Source organism: Gekko japonicus, unplaced genomic scaffold (assembly GCF_001447785.1).
Source record: "Gekko japonicus isolate JY-2015 unplaced genomic scaffold, Gekko_japonicus_V1.1 scaffold679, whole genome shotgun sequence".
Lineage (NCBI taxonomy): Eukaryota > Metazoa > Chordata > Lepidosauria > Squamata > Gekkonidae > Gekko > Gekko japonicus.
In genome coordinates, this window is record NW_015160229.1 from 146,031 (window position 1) to 165,962 (window position 19,932).

General features: G+C 43.0%; 1 protein-coding gene across 1 annotated transcript in view; it reads right to left on the reverse strand.

Moving 5' to 3' along the window:
• CAMK1D (calcium/calmodulin dependent protein kinase ID) overlaps positions 1–19,932 on the reverse strand; it is a 239,085-nt gene that overhangs the window by 110,255 nt on the left and 108,898 nt on the right. The window contains exon 2 of the mRNA XM_015412002.1: positions 5,859–5,990. Coding sequence (XP_015267488.1) covers positions 5,859–5,990 — 132 coding nt within the window. The remainder of the gene's footprint in view (positions 1–5,858; positions 5,991–19,932) is intronic.

Genomic DNA, 19,932 nt, shown 5'->3' on the forward strand with positions numbered 1-19,932 from the left:
AAGAGTGCTTCCCCCCTCATCATGTGATCATTTGGGTGGGAACAAAGCCCATGGCTCTACTGTGCTGAGGGAAGGGGGAGCACTCAGCTGAAACATTCTAGAAGCTTGTAAAGAAATTCTCTGCAGGAGGCCTGCTCAGAAGCAGTCCCATGTGGGACTGCATAGAAGACATCAAGATTAACCTTCCATTGAAAGAAAACAGCTTCCATTTTTCCAAGAGAGAAAAGCTGTTTTTACCTTTCCCTCTCATGTTATCCAATTAAAGATATCAAGGCTTGCACATTAAACTGAAACACTGCTGCCTCATTTGGACAATATTATTTAAAACAACAAAACATGAAAAGTCTTCACAGTTTTATACACCAACATTTTAAAAAAGATGTTCTTATAGGGTTGCCAAATCTGGTTTGGAAAATACCTGGAGACTTTGGGGGTGGAGCCAGGAGAGGGCGGGGTTTGGGGAGGGGAGGGGCCTCAGCCTGGTACAGTGCCATAGAGTCTCCCCTTCAAAGCAGCCATTTTCTCCAGGGGAGCTGATCTCTGTCAGCTGGAGATCAGTGGTAAAAGCGGGAGATCCCCAGGCCCCACCTGGAGGCTGGCAACCCTATGTTCTTATGACTAAATAAATAATTGGTATGTTTTATTACTTTATCCCAGAGGATAGAATATAAAGTGCCTTAATGAAATCCTAGGGAAACAGAGATCAAACCCTAAGCTTAAGAGATTTCTTGATGATTCTAGATGCTAATTCAGATGAGATGATTCTGCCTGGACACCAGAAGGACACCATGATTGATAGTACTAAAAACTACCAAGAGGTCTTGGAAAATCAATGGGCTCACACTCTTCCATCCCCCCCCCCCCAAAAAAAACCCCCAGTCCCCAAGGTGGAAAAAGAAATGGATGTGCATCTTTAGTATACCAAAAAATCCTATTAGGATGTCAGGCAGGATGAAGGAACTCAAAGACCCACATTCAGATCATTCCTAACATTACACCATGGTAGCCCCATTGAGCATGTTTGCTTGCCACCCTGCTTTTAGTGCTGCCTGGTGAAGAGTAGGCAAGGAGCATCAGCTACCCCTGCCTGTAGGCAGAAGGGGAGAATAAATGAGGTGCTGGAACTGGTGGAGGGTTGCTGCTTCCCCCCCCCCCCGAATATGGTGTCGGAGGCAAAAAGGCCTCAGTGATCTCTTCATAGAGCTGGCCCTGCTTTAAAGAACATAGTAGGTTGTCCCTCCCAAGGCATTCTTTAACAGTTTTATATTTTTAAGCCATACTCGGGGGGGGGGGGTTGAGTAAGCTGGCACAAGCCAGTACCGAGCACTAGAAAGAAAGTGGATGAAGTGGTCTCTCCCTCCTTCTGCTTCAAGGAGAGTGGGAGAGAAAGGGAGAGAGATATTTAAATTACTTTCACCCCTGCTCCAAAGAAACAAAACAAATAAATACACAATCATAACATTTTATTATGGAATAGTATTTTAAGTGATGGATGTTTTAAAATGAATTAGTTGTTGTGAAAAGGTGACTTGGGGAGAGATAATATAAAAAGGCAAGGCGGAAAAGCTCATGGCTGAAGTGAAATAGCTTGAGCGCATTTTGGTTATCTGCACATATAGCCGTTGCTCTGCAGCACACACAAGCTCCTCAGGACTCCAATGTTAAGTATCAAGTATATCTCTATTGTCCATGCCATGGTTTATTTATTACTCCTGTGTAGTTTCATAATGAATGGAAGAGCCTGGAACTGCTCTTTACTTTACATGATGCATTACTTTACATGATGCATTACTTTACATGATGCATCCTTTTTAATTTCAATTGATTCATTTCAGTTGCAATATGAAAACAGGTCCAACTGGATAATTCTTGGAGTAACAAGATGGAACACAAGGTGGATCCTCAGAATACAAATGAACTATGACTTTAAACAAACAGAATACTATTTCCAGTATTTCAGCTAAGCGATTATACAGTAACCAAATTAAGAAATACATTTTAAAAAACTCTCTAGATTTTATAGATATTGAAGACACTTATATGCCAGGCTGGACACAATAAATGGGAAATCCACCAATGGATCTCCTGCAGTATTTTTTTTAAACTGTAAATGGAAGGGGTCTTGGATTTGGGTCTTGAGATGGGGGGAAGGTTATCCATTTTTGCAGTCTTAATTGATCCATGATTCTTGTGGGATCCTTGCACAAGATACAACACTCTGGATCAACCTTTATTCCCAGGTATGGGATATGCTTAGTTGCAAGAATTTTAAAGCCCTTTTCATTGCAAGCAATTCCTTTCCATTTTACAATGATAACCACAAATATAAAGGACCAGATAACCTGAAGCGGAACAAAAAAAAACAGGAAAAGGAAGAGATGAGATTTCCCATTTCAGTCATGTCAGCATCCAAGGCCAGGCTCTGATTCTACAAGTTTTAGAAGTTCCCCAGGGACACACCCTTGCCAGTCAGGGTGCCTGGAAAAATTCTTGAAGCATCCTTTGCTTATTTTGACATCCTTAAATTCTTCCATTTGAAAGATTTGAATAATACGTGGCATATTTCTGTTTGTTAGTTGTTGTCACTGTTTGCTTGGAATTAGGTGGTATAATATTTTTCTAGCTTTATCTGAATTGTATTTTATATAATTACAAGCAGGGACCAATGAAACTTGTGAAGAGAGAACAATCCCATCCCCCTCCTTTGCTCACTCAGCAACCTGCCAGGCTAATTTATTTTATTTATTTATTTTATTACATTTATAGCTCGCTCTTCCCACATGGCAGGCTCAGAGCAGATTCCAACACATCAGTCTGCACACAGTGCAGATTTACAATTAAAATTTAAAACACATCAATCAATTAAACAATCTAATACTAGATGTACAATATGCCTCAACCAATGATGTTAATCATAGTAATGTATGATCTGCGGGCCCCTGGGGGGAGGCCATATCAGGTGGAGGCCCGCTGCCTCAACTAAAAGCCTGGTGGAAAAGCTCCGTCTTACAGGCACTGCAGAACTGTAACAGGTCCCACAGGGTCTTGATCTCATAAGGGAGCTCATTCCACCAGATGGAGGCCAGGGCCAAAAAGGTGGTATGGAAGATACTGTGAGAATGCTAATGCTGTGATTGCACTAGCAACAATACTCACTTATGGACTGGAGTACATGGATTAGCTTCTCCTCCAATGCGGCTACTTACCGCCCTCTGAGGCAAGCTGCTGGTGGACAGGGGCCAATTTGCCCCCATGGAAGAAGCAAGAGGCTGGACACAAGCAACAGGCCTGGTGCCACCCACTGTCCACATGCTGTGCTCAGAGAGGAAGGAGCTCTAAACATGCAGTCCAGACAGAGGTTGGGGTCTGGCATGTGCTCAGGTGGCCTGACGGACATGGCAGCGGCAGGCATTTCAGTGTGGCAGAGCAGGATCCAAGGGTAGTCAGTGGACACGGTGGATCACGGCTGTCAGAATCTGTGTCGGGGTAGGGTTTTCCCCCCCACCCACAGTTTGATCTGCACCACATGGGAGTGGCATAACTTGGACCCCGTAGGCCTTGGTGGGCACTTGGGAAGCTTAAGGGGCATCTTTGGGACCCATCCACCCAGTGGGGCTCAGCTTGGCCCTTGGGTGGGGGATTGGGGGGCAGCTAAGACCATGGCTGGCTGTTAATGCCATTGGGGCCCTATGGGGGGGGGTCTGTAGTGGCTTGTTTACTATCCCCTTCCCCCGACTCTGTGTTAGGCAAAATTAGGTTAGGTCATTTTTCATTTTGCTATGTTACCTAAGAAGGGCCAAGGGGCATTTTTATTCATTTATTCGTTCAACTTTATATCCCGCTCGAATCCCTTGTCTAGGGGTCTCTGAGCGGCTTACACGTCGGTGCTAGTCACCATTTTATTGTCTTCTAACTAGGGGCACATGTGTTGTGGGGTGGGGTAACCTACCAGCACCCCTATGGTGGTGGCTGGTGTTGTTCCTTTTTTGTTGGTCTGCTCTGGCAAATCGTTCTTTCTGGTGCTCGGGCTGCTCTTCCTGGCGGGGCTTCTTCCTGGTGGGTTGCTCTTCCCGGCGCTTGGCGGAACTCTCTCAATGCACGCGACTCCGCCTTCTTCTCGCCTCAGCTATGTCCTTTCCGGCTCCGCTGGGCTTAGCGTCTGACGTCGTCGCGCACCCGTTTTTCCTTTTGGCGGTGGCCACTTGATGTTTCCTCTCTCGGTCGCCAGGGATCGCTCCTTCTGGCTTGTGCCCGCACACCGCCACCGCTGCTGCCACATATGTCATCCACACAGGAACCGACGCCTCGCCTCGCCTCGCTGTTGCCGCTGCCACCGCCGCCGTCATCTTCAGCCGTCTTCAGCCACCACACTAGGGTACTGCCTGTTGCACATCTGCCAGCTGTTCTTGTTGCCACTCACTGTCATGCCTGCCATCAAGACATCGTGATGCAGCCTCCTGTTTAGACCCCATTGCTGAATCTCCACACATACTTTCAATGACAGATGAATGAGACAAAACTTGAGCCTGGAATGCCCTAGTCTGCTTAGCCCCCTCCCATCTTGTGCCAACGAAGGAGCCCCCCCCAGCTGCTGCTCAGTGGCAGTGAGCATATCCAGGATGGCCTTATGAACAGGGTCTTCCCCCTCTTCATCTGATGAGACCACTGGCATGATCCTCTTTGCCACTTTTTTAGGAACAGGCTGCTTGCCCTTTGATGATCATGCCGGGGAGCAACTGCGCGGCGGCTCAGGGGATGTGTGTGATCCCACCGCCATGTGTCTCTTTTGGTGTGGCTCTAAAAAGCTGCACTTTGGCCGTGTTTTTTTCTGCCGTGTGGCAGGGGCCTGTAATGACTTAGCATAGAGTAATACTAAACTCACACATTCAGAATCTTCTGTAGCTTCAGTTAATGCATATCACTGCCAATTCCTTTAAAATATTATTACATGCTTCTCCAATGAATGCAGGAAGAAACATTTGCATGCTTTCCCACAATGCCCTGTTTATAAACACTTAACATTTGATGATCATTGAACAAGCTGTTTGGTCAGACTCGGGAAAACCCCAGGAAAACTAGTTGAAGGAGAATTGCTGAAACTTTATTTCAGTGAGTATATATGTGCTGACAACTAGGGATGTAGTAAATATGTTGTAATATAGTGGATGTGACATAGAAGTATATTTTCAGTTTCACAGCTAAAGAGTACCAGCTATCTGAAGAAGCAAAACGTGAATGCGGCAGTGAAGCCAGCCGTGTATAGCTGCTGCTCATACAAGACATAGAACCTTTGCTCTCCTGAAGCTTTTTATACAAAGGATTTGTGGACTTCATTTGAGTTTTCCCTTTGTATCAAGTACTTTTTGATCGTAGCTCTTTAAGAATATATGAGAATTTGTTGAACTTTAACAAAGATTTAAAACTGTTTGAATTGTTTTGTACAATATAATCTTTCTGCTTTTGTTTGTAATTCATTCACGGAGTATCTTTATATTGATACAATCTCCTCCTGTGAGCTCCCATTTTGATATACCACCTGAAGGTTGGCAACTCTAGCTCGAGGGACAACCCAGTCTCTCTGCCACCATCACATACAGTTCAGCCCTTATTCCACACCTGTGTATATTTACTTAGAAGTCCTACTTATTCTTACTGCAGCCTTAATTTTCTCTAAATTGCACCCCTGGAGTACTAGCTCACACACTGAATCCTGTACCCAGTAGATATTACTCAGTGCAGCATGCTATGTGGAAATATATTCTGGTGCCTTACATATGTGCTAAGCTTCCTTCTGGTGACATTAAAATATGCACAAAATATACACACCATCACTTTGGAACAGCACATTTCATACTTACTTTCTCAGAACTGCAATTTCATTCTCTATGCTGCTTTCCTTTCCTTTCAGGGCTTTCTTTGGGATGCACTTAACTGCAAATAGTTTTCCAGTAGACCTGTTTTCAGCCAAAACTACTTCAGAAAATGCACCACTGAAAGAAAAAAAGGGGAAAGGTGCATTTCAATATGTGTCCTTTTGGGAATTGCTGTTCTGCACTGGAAACAAAACTGATATTTATTTTAGACAGATTTGCAGTTTGCTCTGGGATGTAGTGCAAAACTTTGTTGAAAGTTATGGGGTCAGATGCGAAGACCTCTGCACTCATACAAACGTCACACAAGTACAAAAAAAGACCCAGGATGCTACTCTGGACTGCATGACTCTTGAATAAGTACAGATGGGGTCTAATGAAGTAGGATAGAGTGCAGGAAATATAGAGTGGAATTCTAACCACACCTGCAGGAACAATCCACTTGGCTTCCATTGGTGCATCACTACAATAACAAACCATATCAAGGGTCAGAGATCATACACTTACCAGTAACATGATGATGATCAACTTTGACCATTGGCAATAATTTATTTGGATATTTATACTGTACTTTTCTCCCAAAGGGAGCCCAAATTTATCCTCTCCAATTTATCCTCACAACCCTGTGAGGTAGGCTAGGCTAAGTGTGTGTGACTGGCCCAAAGTCACCCAGCTTTCCATGGTAGAGAGGGGATTCAAATCCAGGTCTTTCCCAGATCCCAATGTGACACCCTAATCACTATACCACCTATGATAGTGCTGCAACCATGGGACCAACTGAATCTTTCATTGTTCTTAAAAACATGACATATACTTAGATGCATACAAAACAAATAACAGAGAATTTGGGCATACTTTACTTTTTTTTTGTTAAAATCAAGGGAACTTAATACACAAACAATCTGAGCCTATATTGATAACAGGAGCTCAGTGGTAATTATGACATATAACACAACACAACACAACTGCAGACTCACATCTTGAATGTATCCCATGTCCCTGCACACGTTTGCTTCGAAATAAGTTCCAAAGAATTCAATGGAGCTTCCTCCAAAATAAAGGTGAATATTTGTTGTTTAGGGAAATGAGGAGTGCAGGAACCTTTCCATGGACTCCCATCCCCACTGTGTTCATTGAGAAGGGAGAGAAACTGGCTTCTCAATTGCATCAAGAGAGAAAGACAGTTGTTTCAAAACACCTCTTATTTATTTAACTCAAACCCAAATGTAAAACCCTTTAAAACATATAAGAATCTGGTATGCAACATACAAAATTAATCAAATACCTAATTAGAGTGCACTGTAATTTTATAAAGGACATATCCTGGTTGCCTGCCAAGACCCAATAATGCAGGGTAGTTGGCATACAACCATGAACAAGCCTAAAGTCAGACATTACTTTTCTCCATCCATATGGGGGTGTGCAGCAGGAGCATCAAAGCGGCGGCGGCAGCAGCAGCATCGGCGAAAAATGGCAGCGACGGTGGAATGGCGAGGCATTGGATCGACGGAGTGAGGCAGCGGAGTGATGGAGGGGGAGCCATAGGAGGCAGTGGTGACGTGTGCAGGCACAGCGGAGCCAGATCGGACGTTAGCTGGGCTGTAAGTCGACACGTACCACGCACTAGAGGAGCCTGCCTAGAAAGAAAGCTGCCGGACCGAAAAGACCTCGCCAGACACCGGAGACGCCAGGAACATCGGAACACCGACGCCCAAAAAAGACCGCCCGGGAACAAGCCGAGAACAGCGAGCCCTGCCACCTGGGTGCCGGTAGGTAGCCCCGACCTCTGTAAACATGTGGCCTTAGTTAGGGATAATTCGGAACTGTGTAAACCACTCAGAGACCCTTCGGGGTTTGGAGCGGTATAGAAATCTAAAGTATAAATATAAATAAATAAATAAATAGGAGCTAACATAATTGTCAGTTCTGTGGCTAAGTATCTGACGTACGCAATACAGCTCAGCCCTTTCTATCTCTGGGGTCAAGAAAGTAAAGAAAAGTCAGGGAAAGCTAGGGTGACTCAGAGAGTCAAGGAAGCTAGTTACAGACACCCTACCTATTTAGAATTTGATCATGTATAACATTCCAAAAGGCAAAAGTCATGTACAGCATTATCTGTATGAGGAAGCTCACATCACCAGAAGAGCCCTAAAGCCTCCTGGGACACAAAAGCAAAGATTCAACTATAGAAGCTAATTACTATAGAAATTGAAATAGTGTAGGTTTAGCAGAGGACTGAGGCTCAAACCAGGCCCTAATTCCACAACATTTGTACTGCCCTAATTTCTCTGGATTGTACCTATAGTGTTCTAGCCCAACTACCAAATCCTACAGGAAGTCTTTATCCTCTTCAGTGTAGTATGCTATGTCGAAATGCATTCTGGGGTATCACACATTTGTTGAGAATTAAGAACTCTCTTTGTTAGATACGAGACTCGAGGCAGCAGGTGAACAGTGATAACAGCTTTATTGAACGAAGTCAGAAGAACCAGAACGAGACAAAACAACAGAGCAACAGGCTGCTTTTTAAACAGTCCGGGCTTGGCATGCCACACCCACATGTCAGATAACAACCAATCATATTTAGTACATAAAGACCAATCAGTTTGCTTCCCTCCAGAACTTCCCTGATTCTGATAGGTTGGTTTACAATACCTTGCATCAGACTCAAGCTCATTCCATTCCATACATAACACTCTTCTTTATGCTAACAATAAAATATGCAAATCTCTCCCATATACACACACCCCTCTTTGCACAGGAATTTCTTCATCTAGTCTTGGTTCAGCATTCTTGGATTGGACCATGAAGGCTTGTTTAGTTTTCTCATTGCTGTTCCTGCCAATGCAGCACATGGCAGGTTTCCCTGCCATTGTCAGTGCCCTGCCTCAGAACCACAAGGGCTTCTCAAGTTGTTGGGGTTTTTTTTTAAAAAAAACATGGTAATTGAATATTGTTATAACAATTAGGTTCTCGGAATTCACGGCTTTCATTTTTAAAAAATTAAATCTCTAGCCCTTTTGCTGTGGATGTATATACCTTTCCGTTTGTATCTCCACAATGAAAGGGACTAAAGGCTTACCTTTTAAATGAAAGCTGGAAAGTCAGAGAACTAGAAACACATCTTGTTATAATAAAATAACAATATCTAAATGCCATTTAAAAAAAAGCCCACACTGGTGAAGGAGAAATGGCTACTTCAGGGAAGATGGATACTGCATGGGCAAGACCAGGAATACCCAAACTTTCCCATCTACACAGCATCCATCCAGGCTTTGATGTGATCTCTGAGAAAACTCTTATTTATTTATATCTTCGATTTCTACCCCGCTCCAACCCCGAAGGGTCTCTGAGCGGCTTACAAGTTCCGAATTTATCCCTAGCTAAGGCCACATGTCTACAGGGGTTGGGGCTGCCTACCGGCACCCAGTAAAAGCAGGTTTCTGAAAGATTAGAGGAAAGTTGGGGAACCCTAGGAGATACACAAATACAACACAATGCTGTGGGGAAACAGGAAAAAAACATTGCTTCCCAGCATCATCTAACTCAGGGCAAATAACTTGTGTGGAAACAGCCCTTGTCTAAACAAGAAATTCTCACAGGTTAGTCATGGTTGGGATGCTAGGAGCTTCTATCTATTAACCTTGGATGTCAAGCAAACTCTTCTAAATAAAAGTAATATGACAGTATAGCCCAAGGAAAAGCTACAGCATTGCCCTGACTCATTATGGCAGGCTGCGGAGACGAAATTGGAGCCACTGTCCGGGACGACCGAGGGAGCCACGTCTACTTACCAGGACCCTCGGGCTGGTGTGGCTATGAGTGGAGGTGGGCCTGCCGTGGGACGGCTGGGGGAGTTGTTTCCAGCAGACCAGGCCCCTGGGCAGTGGTCCGGCGTGGCTGTGAGTAGCGGCGGGCCTGCCAAGGTGCCAGTGTTGGTGCCGACGCCGTAGGTGGCGCAGGGAGCCAGACGGATTCGGAGAGGGACTACCGGGTGCTGCAGGATGGAGATGGCGGGCAGGATGTGGCCCCCGGCCTCAGAGGCTGTGGGACAAAGGGGGGCAGCAGCCCCCTGGGGGGCCCAGGGAAGTGGTCTACTGGTGAGGAGAAGGTGGAGTGCCACGGACTGGGTGATCAGGAGCCGAGCGCCCCTAATGGTGGTCTCGCTGTAGATCAGGCCATGCTTCTGGTAGACTGGCCGGCACCCCTAGTGATGGACCGGCAGAAGATCAGTCAGCAAGGGGAGAGGCGATTTATCTGACTCCTCTGACAGACGCGGATCCAGCTACAAGGACTGATCCAGATGGCAGTAGATGTTAGCTGTTGTGGATGACTGTTCGGATGCATGAATAGGTGAATGGATGGTGTGAAGAATATTCTGCTCTAAGTGATGAATGTTGGATTGGCATATGAGCGCCAGGTAGATTGTTTACATATTTGATTAATGGTGATGAGTTTGCTGGCTTGATTAAGTAAATTGTAACTTGATTTTTTTGTACAAGCAGATTGTGGGGTTGTAGTTGTGTAGCAGTGTGGGGGAGTTGGGTAGCAGTAACAGCATCAAGAGGATAACTTTCCAGCTTGCTGCCGGCAGTCTGGAGCTACGCCGTGGACTGGCCGATGTAGCAATGCCAGGACAACAGATTCTGGTGCTCTTTGGGAGGGGAAAGAATAGCGGTGGGTCCAGACGGAGTGATAAAAGAAGGACGCTGAGAAACAAAAGGGCTCGGTGTCCTTCCAGCCTGCGAACCATCCCAAAGGATGTCGGCGGTGGGGCTAGGATTAGTAACCCCCCTCCGTCACTGGTGCTGTGTATCGCCAGGTCTATTAACAGCAAGACAACAGTCCTTCGGGACTTTGTCATGGAACATCAGGCTGACCTGGCGTGCGTGACTGAGACCTGGGTGCGGGAAGGGAAGACTGTAGCACTCTCCCAGCTTGCCCCACCGGGGGTTTTGGTCCTACACCAATCACGGACAAGGGGACGGGGGGGAAGGGCCATATTTGTGCGGGAGGCTTACTCCTTCAGGGTGCTCCCCGCGTTGGAGATTGCAGGCTTAGAGTGTTGGACTGGTGCTGGAGTCTGAGGAGAGTGTGGCAATCTGGCTGGTGTACCATCCGCCTAACACACCGGCCAGTTGCCTGCCGTCCCTGCTGGAGGCCGTATCAGGTTGGGCGCTGGAGCACCCTAGGCTATTAGTCTTGGGTGACTTCAACGTCCATGCCGATGATGCGGCCTCTAGCCGGGCTACGGACCTAGTGACGTCCATGGCATCGCTGGGCCTCTCCCAATGTGTATCGGCCCCTAAGCATCAGGCGGGGCACACGCTCGATTTTATCTTCGCAATGGGGATTACAGTGGACTGGATTACTGCGAAAGCAGTGCCATGGTCGGACCACTATGCCCTGAAGACCCGTGTGAATGTCCCACCCCGACCCTGTATAAGCGGCGAGCAGATTTTAGCTTGCTCGCGGAGCCAAATGGACCCAGCGAGGTTTCAACTGGCCCTGCGGGAACCGATGCCCCCTGGCAGTTCATTGGATGAGCTTGTGGATGACTGGCATAGTCGACTGTCCACGGCCATTGACGTGATCGCTCCCCGGAGCCCTCTGCGCCCTCGCTCTAGGCTTGCCCCCTGGTATACCCAGGGGTTGCGGCTGATGAAGCAAGAGCTAAGATGGTTAGAGAGACGGTGGCGCCGAGCCCGCGATGAGGCTACAAGAGCATCCTATAGGATGTTTATGAGATCATATGAGACGGCAGTCAAGGCTGCGAAGAGGGATTTCTACGCAGCTAGGGTTGCGTCCTCTAGCTCTCGCCCAGCACAATTATTTAGAACAATTCAGTCTTTGATGGCTCTGCCACAGGGCAGACAGAATGGTAGGGAATTGGAAATTGGCTGTGAGGCTTTTGCGAGCTATTTTGTGGATAAAATCTTGACGCTCCGCCACGACCTCCCTGCCACAGTTGAAACAGTTAGCGAACTCGAGGCCCCTTGCGCGTCTTCGAGTCCGGGTTTAAAGTGTTTCGACCAGCTCAGTCTGGAAGAAGTCGACAGATTGCTTGTATCTGTACGTCCAACCACATGTGGCCTTGATCCGTGCCCCTCCTGGCTCATTAAAGCGGGCCACGAGGGGTTTTGAAGTGCCTTGAGGGAGATTGTCAACAAGTCCCTCTCGGAGGGGCGGTTCCCCGAGGCACTCAAGGAAGCAATGGTCCACCCTCTCCTCAGCTACAGGGCTTTCTGGATGACGCTTCTGTCCTTGACCCGTTCCAGTCCGGTTTTCGCCCGGGACATGGGATGGAGACAGCGCTGGTTTCCCTTACTGACGACCTCCATAGGCATCTGGACTGAGGCGGTGTGGCGGCGCTGTTGTTGCTAGATCTGTCGGCCACATTTGATACGGTCGACCACCAGCTGCTATCCCACCACCTTGCCGACGCAGGGATTCAGGGGCTCGCCCTTCAATGGCTTGCCTCGTTTCTCCAAGGTCAGGGACAGAGGGTAGTGCTAAGGGAACAGAAGTCCCGGAGGCATCTGCTTGAATGTGGGGTGCCTCAGGGGGCGGTGCTTTCCTCGATGCTATTTAACATATATATGCGCCCCCTTGCCCAGATTGCCCGGAAGTATACGCAGATGACACGCATCTCTCTGATGTTGGGCAGCCAGTCAGACTCCAACCCAGAAGATCTGAACCGGGCACTACAAGCTGTGGCTGGGTGGCTCAGACTGAGCAGGCTGAAATTAAACCCGGCAAAGACGGAGGTCCTGTGCTTGAGTCGGACCAGATCAGGATTAAGGCTCCCGCTTCCGACCTTCGATGGGGCACCTTTGGTGCCAGCTTCAAAGGTTAGGAGCTTGGGAGTGCTCCTGGACTCCACCTTAACGATGGAGGCCAAGGTGGCGGCCACTGCCAGATCAACCTTTTATCATCTTCGGCTGGTACGGCTCGAGGCTAGACTACTGTAGCGCTCTCTACATGGGGCTGCCTCTGTCACAAATCTGGAAGCTGCAGCTGGTGCAGAATGCTGCAGCCAAGTTGTTGACAGGCGTCCCTAGGTGGGAGCACACCCGACCTGTGCTGAAAGCGCTGCACTGGCTGCCTATAGCATACCGGATTCGCTTCAAATTGCTGGTACTTACCTTTAAAGCCCTACATGGCCAGGGTCCGACATACCTGAGGGATCGCATTTCCCCACATATTCCCCAAAGAGCACTTCGGTCGGGGTCACAACACCGGCTGGTGACCCCGGGCCCTAAGGAGGCCAGGCTTGCGGCAACAAGGGCCAGGTCCTTTTCAGTGGCAGCTCCTATCTGGTGGAACGAGCTCCCAGAGAAGATCAGGGCCCTGCGGGACCTTGCGCAGTTCTGCAGGGCCTGTAAGACAGAGCTTTTCTGCCAGGCTTTTGAGTAGGAGCCGCCACTGCCACTACCACCACCGTGCCATTATAGAGCAATGCCGCTGGTGGGCCGGGTAACATCTATTTATGGCCCTAGTCCTCCCCCTCTGTTATACAAGCTGTTGGGAGTTTTATTCTTGCATCTGATGAATTGAATTTTAATTGTTTTATCTATTTATATTGTATGCACTATGTAAGCTGCCCTGAGCCCACTTGCGGGGAGAGCGGGGTATAAATGTAAATAAATAAATAATAAATAAATAGTTGAAAGATGCAATTGGGGGGGGGACACCACAAAACTTATTTGCATAGCAAGGAATGCTAATTGGCTTGTTCTCATTCCATTTAAGACTTACCCAGCTGGACACAATTATTTGTCTTAAATATTTGTACTTGAAAAGTTCATGTATTTTTGTATCCCCCACCCACTCATAATCACAGCTTCTTGTTCAAACAAAAATTATCCAAAGGGGGGAGTTCCCAAATTTAACTCTGTTAATTCCCAAAAAACTGAAATAAGTGTAGAGCAGTAGCTTCATCTTTTTAAAAACAGCCTTTTATTATTGTTATTTTAAATTAAAATAGGGATACAGAAAAATAAGGGGAAAGTGGAGGTATAGAATTATAATAATCTATAACTTATTTATAACTAAGACGATCAACATCATAGTAAATATAGAGCACTTAACATAAACATTTAAAATACATAGTATTCAGAAGGTTTTTACATACTTTATACATTTATTATTAAAACCTAGCATTTATTCCCATATTATGCCATTTTACCTGTCCAGTTTTCATTGTTTGGGCATTCTTCAACTTTTCATTTGGGTGCCCATATTATTCTGTCCGCAGTCAACATGTATATAAGCAATTCATGAAGTTTGTTTTCAATATTGTCTGGCAGAATTCCCAATAGCATAAGTCTCTGGTTTCATTTCAAAGTTGATTTTTAAAATCTTCTGAATCTCCACATGTATATCTTTCCAAAATTTTCTTGCCTTTTTACAAGTCCACTACATGTGGTAAAAGGTGCCTTCTGCCTCTTTGCATTTCCAACAGGTCCCTATAGAGTTCTTGTCCATATTTTTAATATCTTTAGGAGTTATATACGATTGAAAGAACATCTTATTCCAGTTTTCTCTTAATGTTTGACTCGTAGTAAATGTTATGCCTCTCATCCATAAGTTTTCCCATTGTTGAAAAGTTATTTCTCACCCTAAAATTTGAGTCCATTTCAACATACACATTTTAACTTGTACTGTCTCTGTATTGTATTGGAGTAAAAGTTTGTAGATTTGTCCTAATAGATTATCTTTCCGTTGAGTAATTATTTTTTCAAAATGAGTTAGGTCTCTTATCCAACCTCTGTAAGAATGGTTGGCTTTGGAGATAAAACAGTCATACTTTCTTTCCTTCTTCCTTTATTGTTTGCCATGATTTAATTTCTCCTTGTGGATTCAGCATATATTGATAGGTTATAAAGTCATTGGCTTTTATTTCATACTTATCATAAAATGCATCTGTCAGTGATATTATTGGTGAAGTCATTGGACTAATCCTTATTTTCAAAGAAACCCAGGTTTTAAGTAAGCTGTCTCTGATTACATGAGGGTTTTTTGGAGTTTGGTTTTTTTTTTCTTTACCCAAAGGAGGTTGTGTAGCCCTTCTGTCTGGGGTGCAGTTTCTGATGTCATTAGTCTGTTGTTTGGACTTTTAATCCAATCTGCAATCCAGACCAGGCTCATTGCTTGGCAATATAGCTTAACATTGGGTACAGCTAAGCGTCCTCTATGTTTTTTCATCTTGTGAGACTTTAAATTTGATTCTTGGATTTTTGCCTTTCCATATGAATGTATTTATTTGTTTTTGCCAATCTTTCAAAGTGTTCTCTTGTATATTAATTGGTACCATCTGGAATAAAAAAATATTTTTGGCAATATATTCATTTTGATTGCTGAAATTTTAATTTAGACCATCTTTTCATTTCTTTTTGTATTCTTTTCCAGACCACATTATAATTATCTTTAAATAATGTTTCACTTTGCCCAGTTCAAGGTATGCCCAGATACCTAACTGGATTTGTCATTCGTTCATATCCTGTGATTTTCTTAATATTTTCCTCTTCTTGCTTTGTTAAAAATTTGGAGATTTTTTTCCTTATTAATTTTAAATCCCAAGAAAAAGACAACTTTTGCTATTTGTTCTATAATATGTTGAAGCATTATATGTGGGTTATAAATTGTCATAACAACATCATCAACATAACATTTTAATTTAAATTCCTCTCCATCTACTTTCAGTTTTTCAATTTCAGGGATCTTGTTTTATTTTAGGTGCAAAAATGCTGGGTTTTGTCTCTTTTTCTTCATAAATTCAATTGCATTGATCACAAATTGGACATTATCTTTCATAAACCTTTTTGGTACAAAGCCAGTCTGATCAGGATGTATTATTTACTACCCCCTCCATAGCAGAACTTAAATACAAAATTCTAGAAATAGCAGAGATGGATAAACTAAACATAACATTACAAAATAAACCAGAGGAGCTGTTCTGGGACAGATGGGGGAAAATTTATACCTGGCTAAAGATAAAAAGATAAACTGAAAAATGAAAAACGCTAGTTAAGATTTGTGACGAGATACAAGAAAGATGAATTTTGTGTTATATGTATAAAAACTAATCAAATATGTTAATGTGGAAAAATCAAAATAAATTTACCAAAAAAAGGATGTATTATTTACTATACATTTTATTAGCCTTTCTGTGGCCCCGGACACATGGGAGGCTTTGATCTGCAAGAGGGATGGATCGGGGTCGCATCAAGCGGGCGCGATCACACCGCAACATCTGGGAAGCGGCGCGCACCCATCCCTGATCCATCTCTTCCAGCTAAAGATGTGGATTTAAAAAAAACCCTAGAAAACACTAGTACTTACCGGAAAATCCGCTGCAGGGACGGCCGTCTGATTGCCGGCGCGCCCATCTCTCCCGCAGCATGTGAGGTCCTGCCGAACTGCGCATGCACATGCATGCGCAGCGGGCTTGCCTTGCTCTCCAGTCCGTGGCTTCCTCCCGGCATCTGATCATGCCGGGGAGGACCTGCGTGGCAGCTGGGGGGATCTGTCTGATCCCGCCACCGCACTTCTCTTTTGATGCAGTTCAAAAAAACTGCACTTTAGCCGTGCGTTTCCCTTCAGTGTGACCGGAGCCTGTCATTACTAAGGTGAAAAGTTTGTAATCCACATTTAATAAGGAGATCAGTCTGTAGGATCACTACCCTCCTTATAAATCAGAGTTGTATGTTCCTCCTGCCATGTCTGAGGTAATATTTTGTCTTCACTTATTTTATTCATTAACTTTTGGAGTGGCAACATTATTTCTTCTTCCAGGCATTTATAATGCAGTACCATTAGCACATCTGGCCCTGGAGCATTGTCTTTTTTCATTTTTGTTATTGCTTGTGAAATCTCTTGCATTGTGTTATTTTGGTTCAAAATATCTCTATTTCCTAATGTAAACTTTGGAATTTATAGATCTTTAATAGATACTTCAAGTCCTTCTTCTGATTGAGTATCCTTCTTGTAAAGTTTTTTGGGGAAAGAAAATGTTTGTGTATTTCTTTTTCCATGTTTGTAATTCCACTTTGCATTTTAACTCCTGTTAGCATTTTTCTTTCTGATTCTTTTCTTAAGCAATGGGCCAAAAATCGTCCAGGTTTATTCGCATGTTCAAAATACTTTTGTTTCAAAAAGTTTATTTTTTCTGTATGTCTTCAGTTTGTAACATATCTAATTGGTTCTTTAGTTGTTTGAGTTCTGTTAAAGCCATCTTCTTAGGAGATTTTTTATGTTGTCCTTCCAAAGTTTGGAGTTTTCCCATTATTTTTTATATCTGTTCTAATCTTTCTTTCTTTCTTTCTTTCTTTCTTTCTTTCTTTCTTTCTTTCTTTCTTTCTTTCTTTCTTTCTTTCTTTCTTTCTTTCTTGCAATAGCTATCAGGTTTCCTCTCATAAAAGCTTTGCTTTCCCCCCATATTGTAGTTATTGAAATTTTTTCTGTAAGATTCAGTTTAAAAATTCATTTAAATCTTTTTTCACTTCTTTAATGTATCCTCTTGCAACAAAAGATTCTCATTCTTGTGTTCTTTCTTTATATGCTTATGTTCTTTCTTTCTTTATATGTGTTTCTTGAATGCAGATGATATCAACCTTTTGTGCTTTTTTAATAAACTGAATGTTTTTGATCGCTTTGTAGGAGAGTTTAGACCACTGATGTTTATTGATAACATGTTTAAGTCTTCATTTTGCTAAAATGCTGCTTCCTCGTGTAATTTCTCTACTTCATTATCTGGGACTTCTCTGTTATTTTTCTCTTTTGATTTCTTTGGATCTCTTTGATCCTCCAGGGTGTTACCCATTAGCAGTTCCTCTGAGAGTTGTTTGACTTGATCAATAATTGATATCATTCTTTTTCCTTGTGGCAAAAACACTTCAATGGAAAATGAAATTCTCCAACGATATCTTATATCTTTCTTTTGTAGGGTTTTTCCTCGAAAAAAATCAAAGTATTTCCTTTTTTTCAACAAGGTTGTAGGAAGGTCTTGAAAAATCTGTACTTCTATCCCTGGAACTTTAAAGGGAGATTCTCTTTGCTTGTTCAGTATGAAATCTCACTTTTTTGGTGTGCAAATTTGACTAATACGTCTTTGGGTTTTTATATTTGGCTGGATATATCGGGTTGACACTGTATATTTGATTTATATCTGGGAAGCCTCCTTCGATCTTGAAATGATTCTGAAGTAAAATGCAAAAACTCTCTTCTAGATTGAACTTACCAACATTTTCTGGGACAGATCTGAATCAAGGGTTACACATTCTGTTCTGAGTCTCCAATATTTCAATTATTTTATTTGCTAGTTGATGACTTATAGCTTCTTGGTATGACTTTAAATTTTTGCACTGAGCTTTAACTATGTCAATCTCTTGTGTACTGTGTTGAACTTTATTCTTTATCTCATATAGCTCTGCTGTAAAATCTTGTAGAACTGAATTTTTAAATTTTTTATTGTAAGTAGCTTCTCCAGTTTTTTAATGTGTTATTGGATTCTTTTGTTCAGACTCTTTGATGTGTGCTGTAATAGTTTGTGATTGTGTCAGCAGAGTCTCCTGATTTTTTTCTATAAAGTCCAAGATATCAAGTTCTTCTTCTTCCGATTGTCCAGATTTTCCCCCCTTATCTTTCAGCCAGGTTGCCATTCCATGCTGCCTATTTAATCTTCTCTCTTTAAATATCCGGTATAAACTCCTCATGTACCAATTATACAGCTTATATTCTTTATAAAGGATATATAAATATCATTTTCAATCATCACAGTAAATAACACAACAAATTCCAATACTTTGAAAAACTTTGAAATTCTAAAATATATGAATAATGGTATTTAAGAATAGAAATAATTGCTCAATTTTATTTCCCCCCCCCAATGCTTAAAGAAAGAGGTATATTTGAATTAAAAGAAAGATAAAGAAGACTAGTATATTTAAATATATGAACTAAAAAAGAATAGAAATATATAGGTTAAAAAGAGGGGGAAATATAATTAATGTTATTGGTAGTTAAGTTAATATAATTAATATCCCAAATACTAAAAAAATAATAATTATTTTTAATATTGTTAAGAGAGGCTTAAATATTCTATTGTAGCCACAGTCCTGATTGAATTATCACAAAGAACCCTGGACATACAATTCCTGGAATTGCCAGAAGATGGCAGTGGAGACCACAAGTTTCAAAAGATTCTACTTACAGGCAGCAAAAAGTAGAAAAAGAAAAAATATCTTCAAAAAATAACCTCAAAACACCCATGGAAAGAAAAGTCAAAGATATGGATCCCCCACAAGCTCAGTTCAAATTCAGCAAAAAACTTTCAGCAAATTCAAAAAAAACCCCACCTTTCAAAGAGGAGTCAAGCAACAGAACATAGTTGTACGCACACAAGCTCAAAAACAGAGGGGTGCCGCGAGATGAGGCTTTATCACACTTTCATACCACTTTCAAGGGTAAGCATATAAATCTTGCATTTAACAAACAAACAAACAAACAGCAGCAGTTTGGTGCTTAGGCAATATATCAGCATAGACATTTCAAGTTATTTATAATTCCATTATGCTTATAGAATCAAAATGGCAATGTGCTGTGATGCAGTTTTTATAGTCCAAAGTTTATGCTTTAAAAGTTTATAGTCATCTCTGATCTTCTTCACCTCCCCCCCCCCCATTTTTAAGGTTGTAATAGTAGTTAATGCTAATGCCAACGTTGAATTTTTTGCTCCTTCAAAAGAGCTTGTCAGATAGTGGGTGGTGGTGACTCTATCAGACTTGTCTTTCCAATTATTTCTTATGAATTTCAACATCCTTATGACAAGAAAGTAAACTGAAGATAAAGCTGGACATTGCTTGGAAAGTAAAGCGAGTAAGAGGGAGGGGATAGATTAAGGAAAGAAAAAGGAGCCAGAGGCAGTCCTTATTTTGCACTAGACAATCTCAACTCACACATCTCGATGGAATCCAACCATTTGGAGGCTAATAAGCACAGGGAAGGTCACCTGTCAATGTGCCTCCTTTCAACACCTCTCACTCACCATCTATATATATAA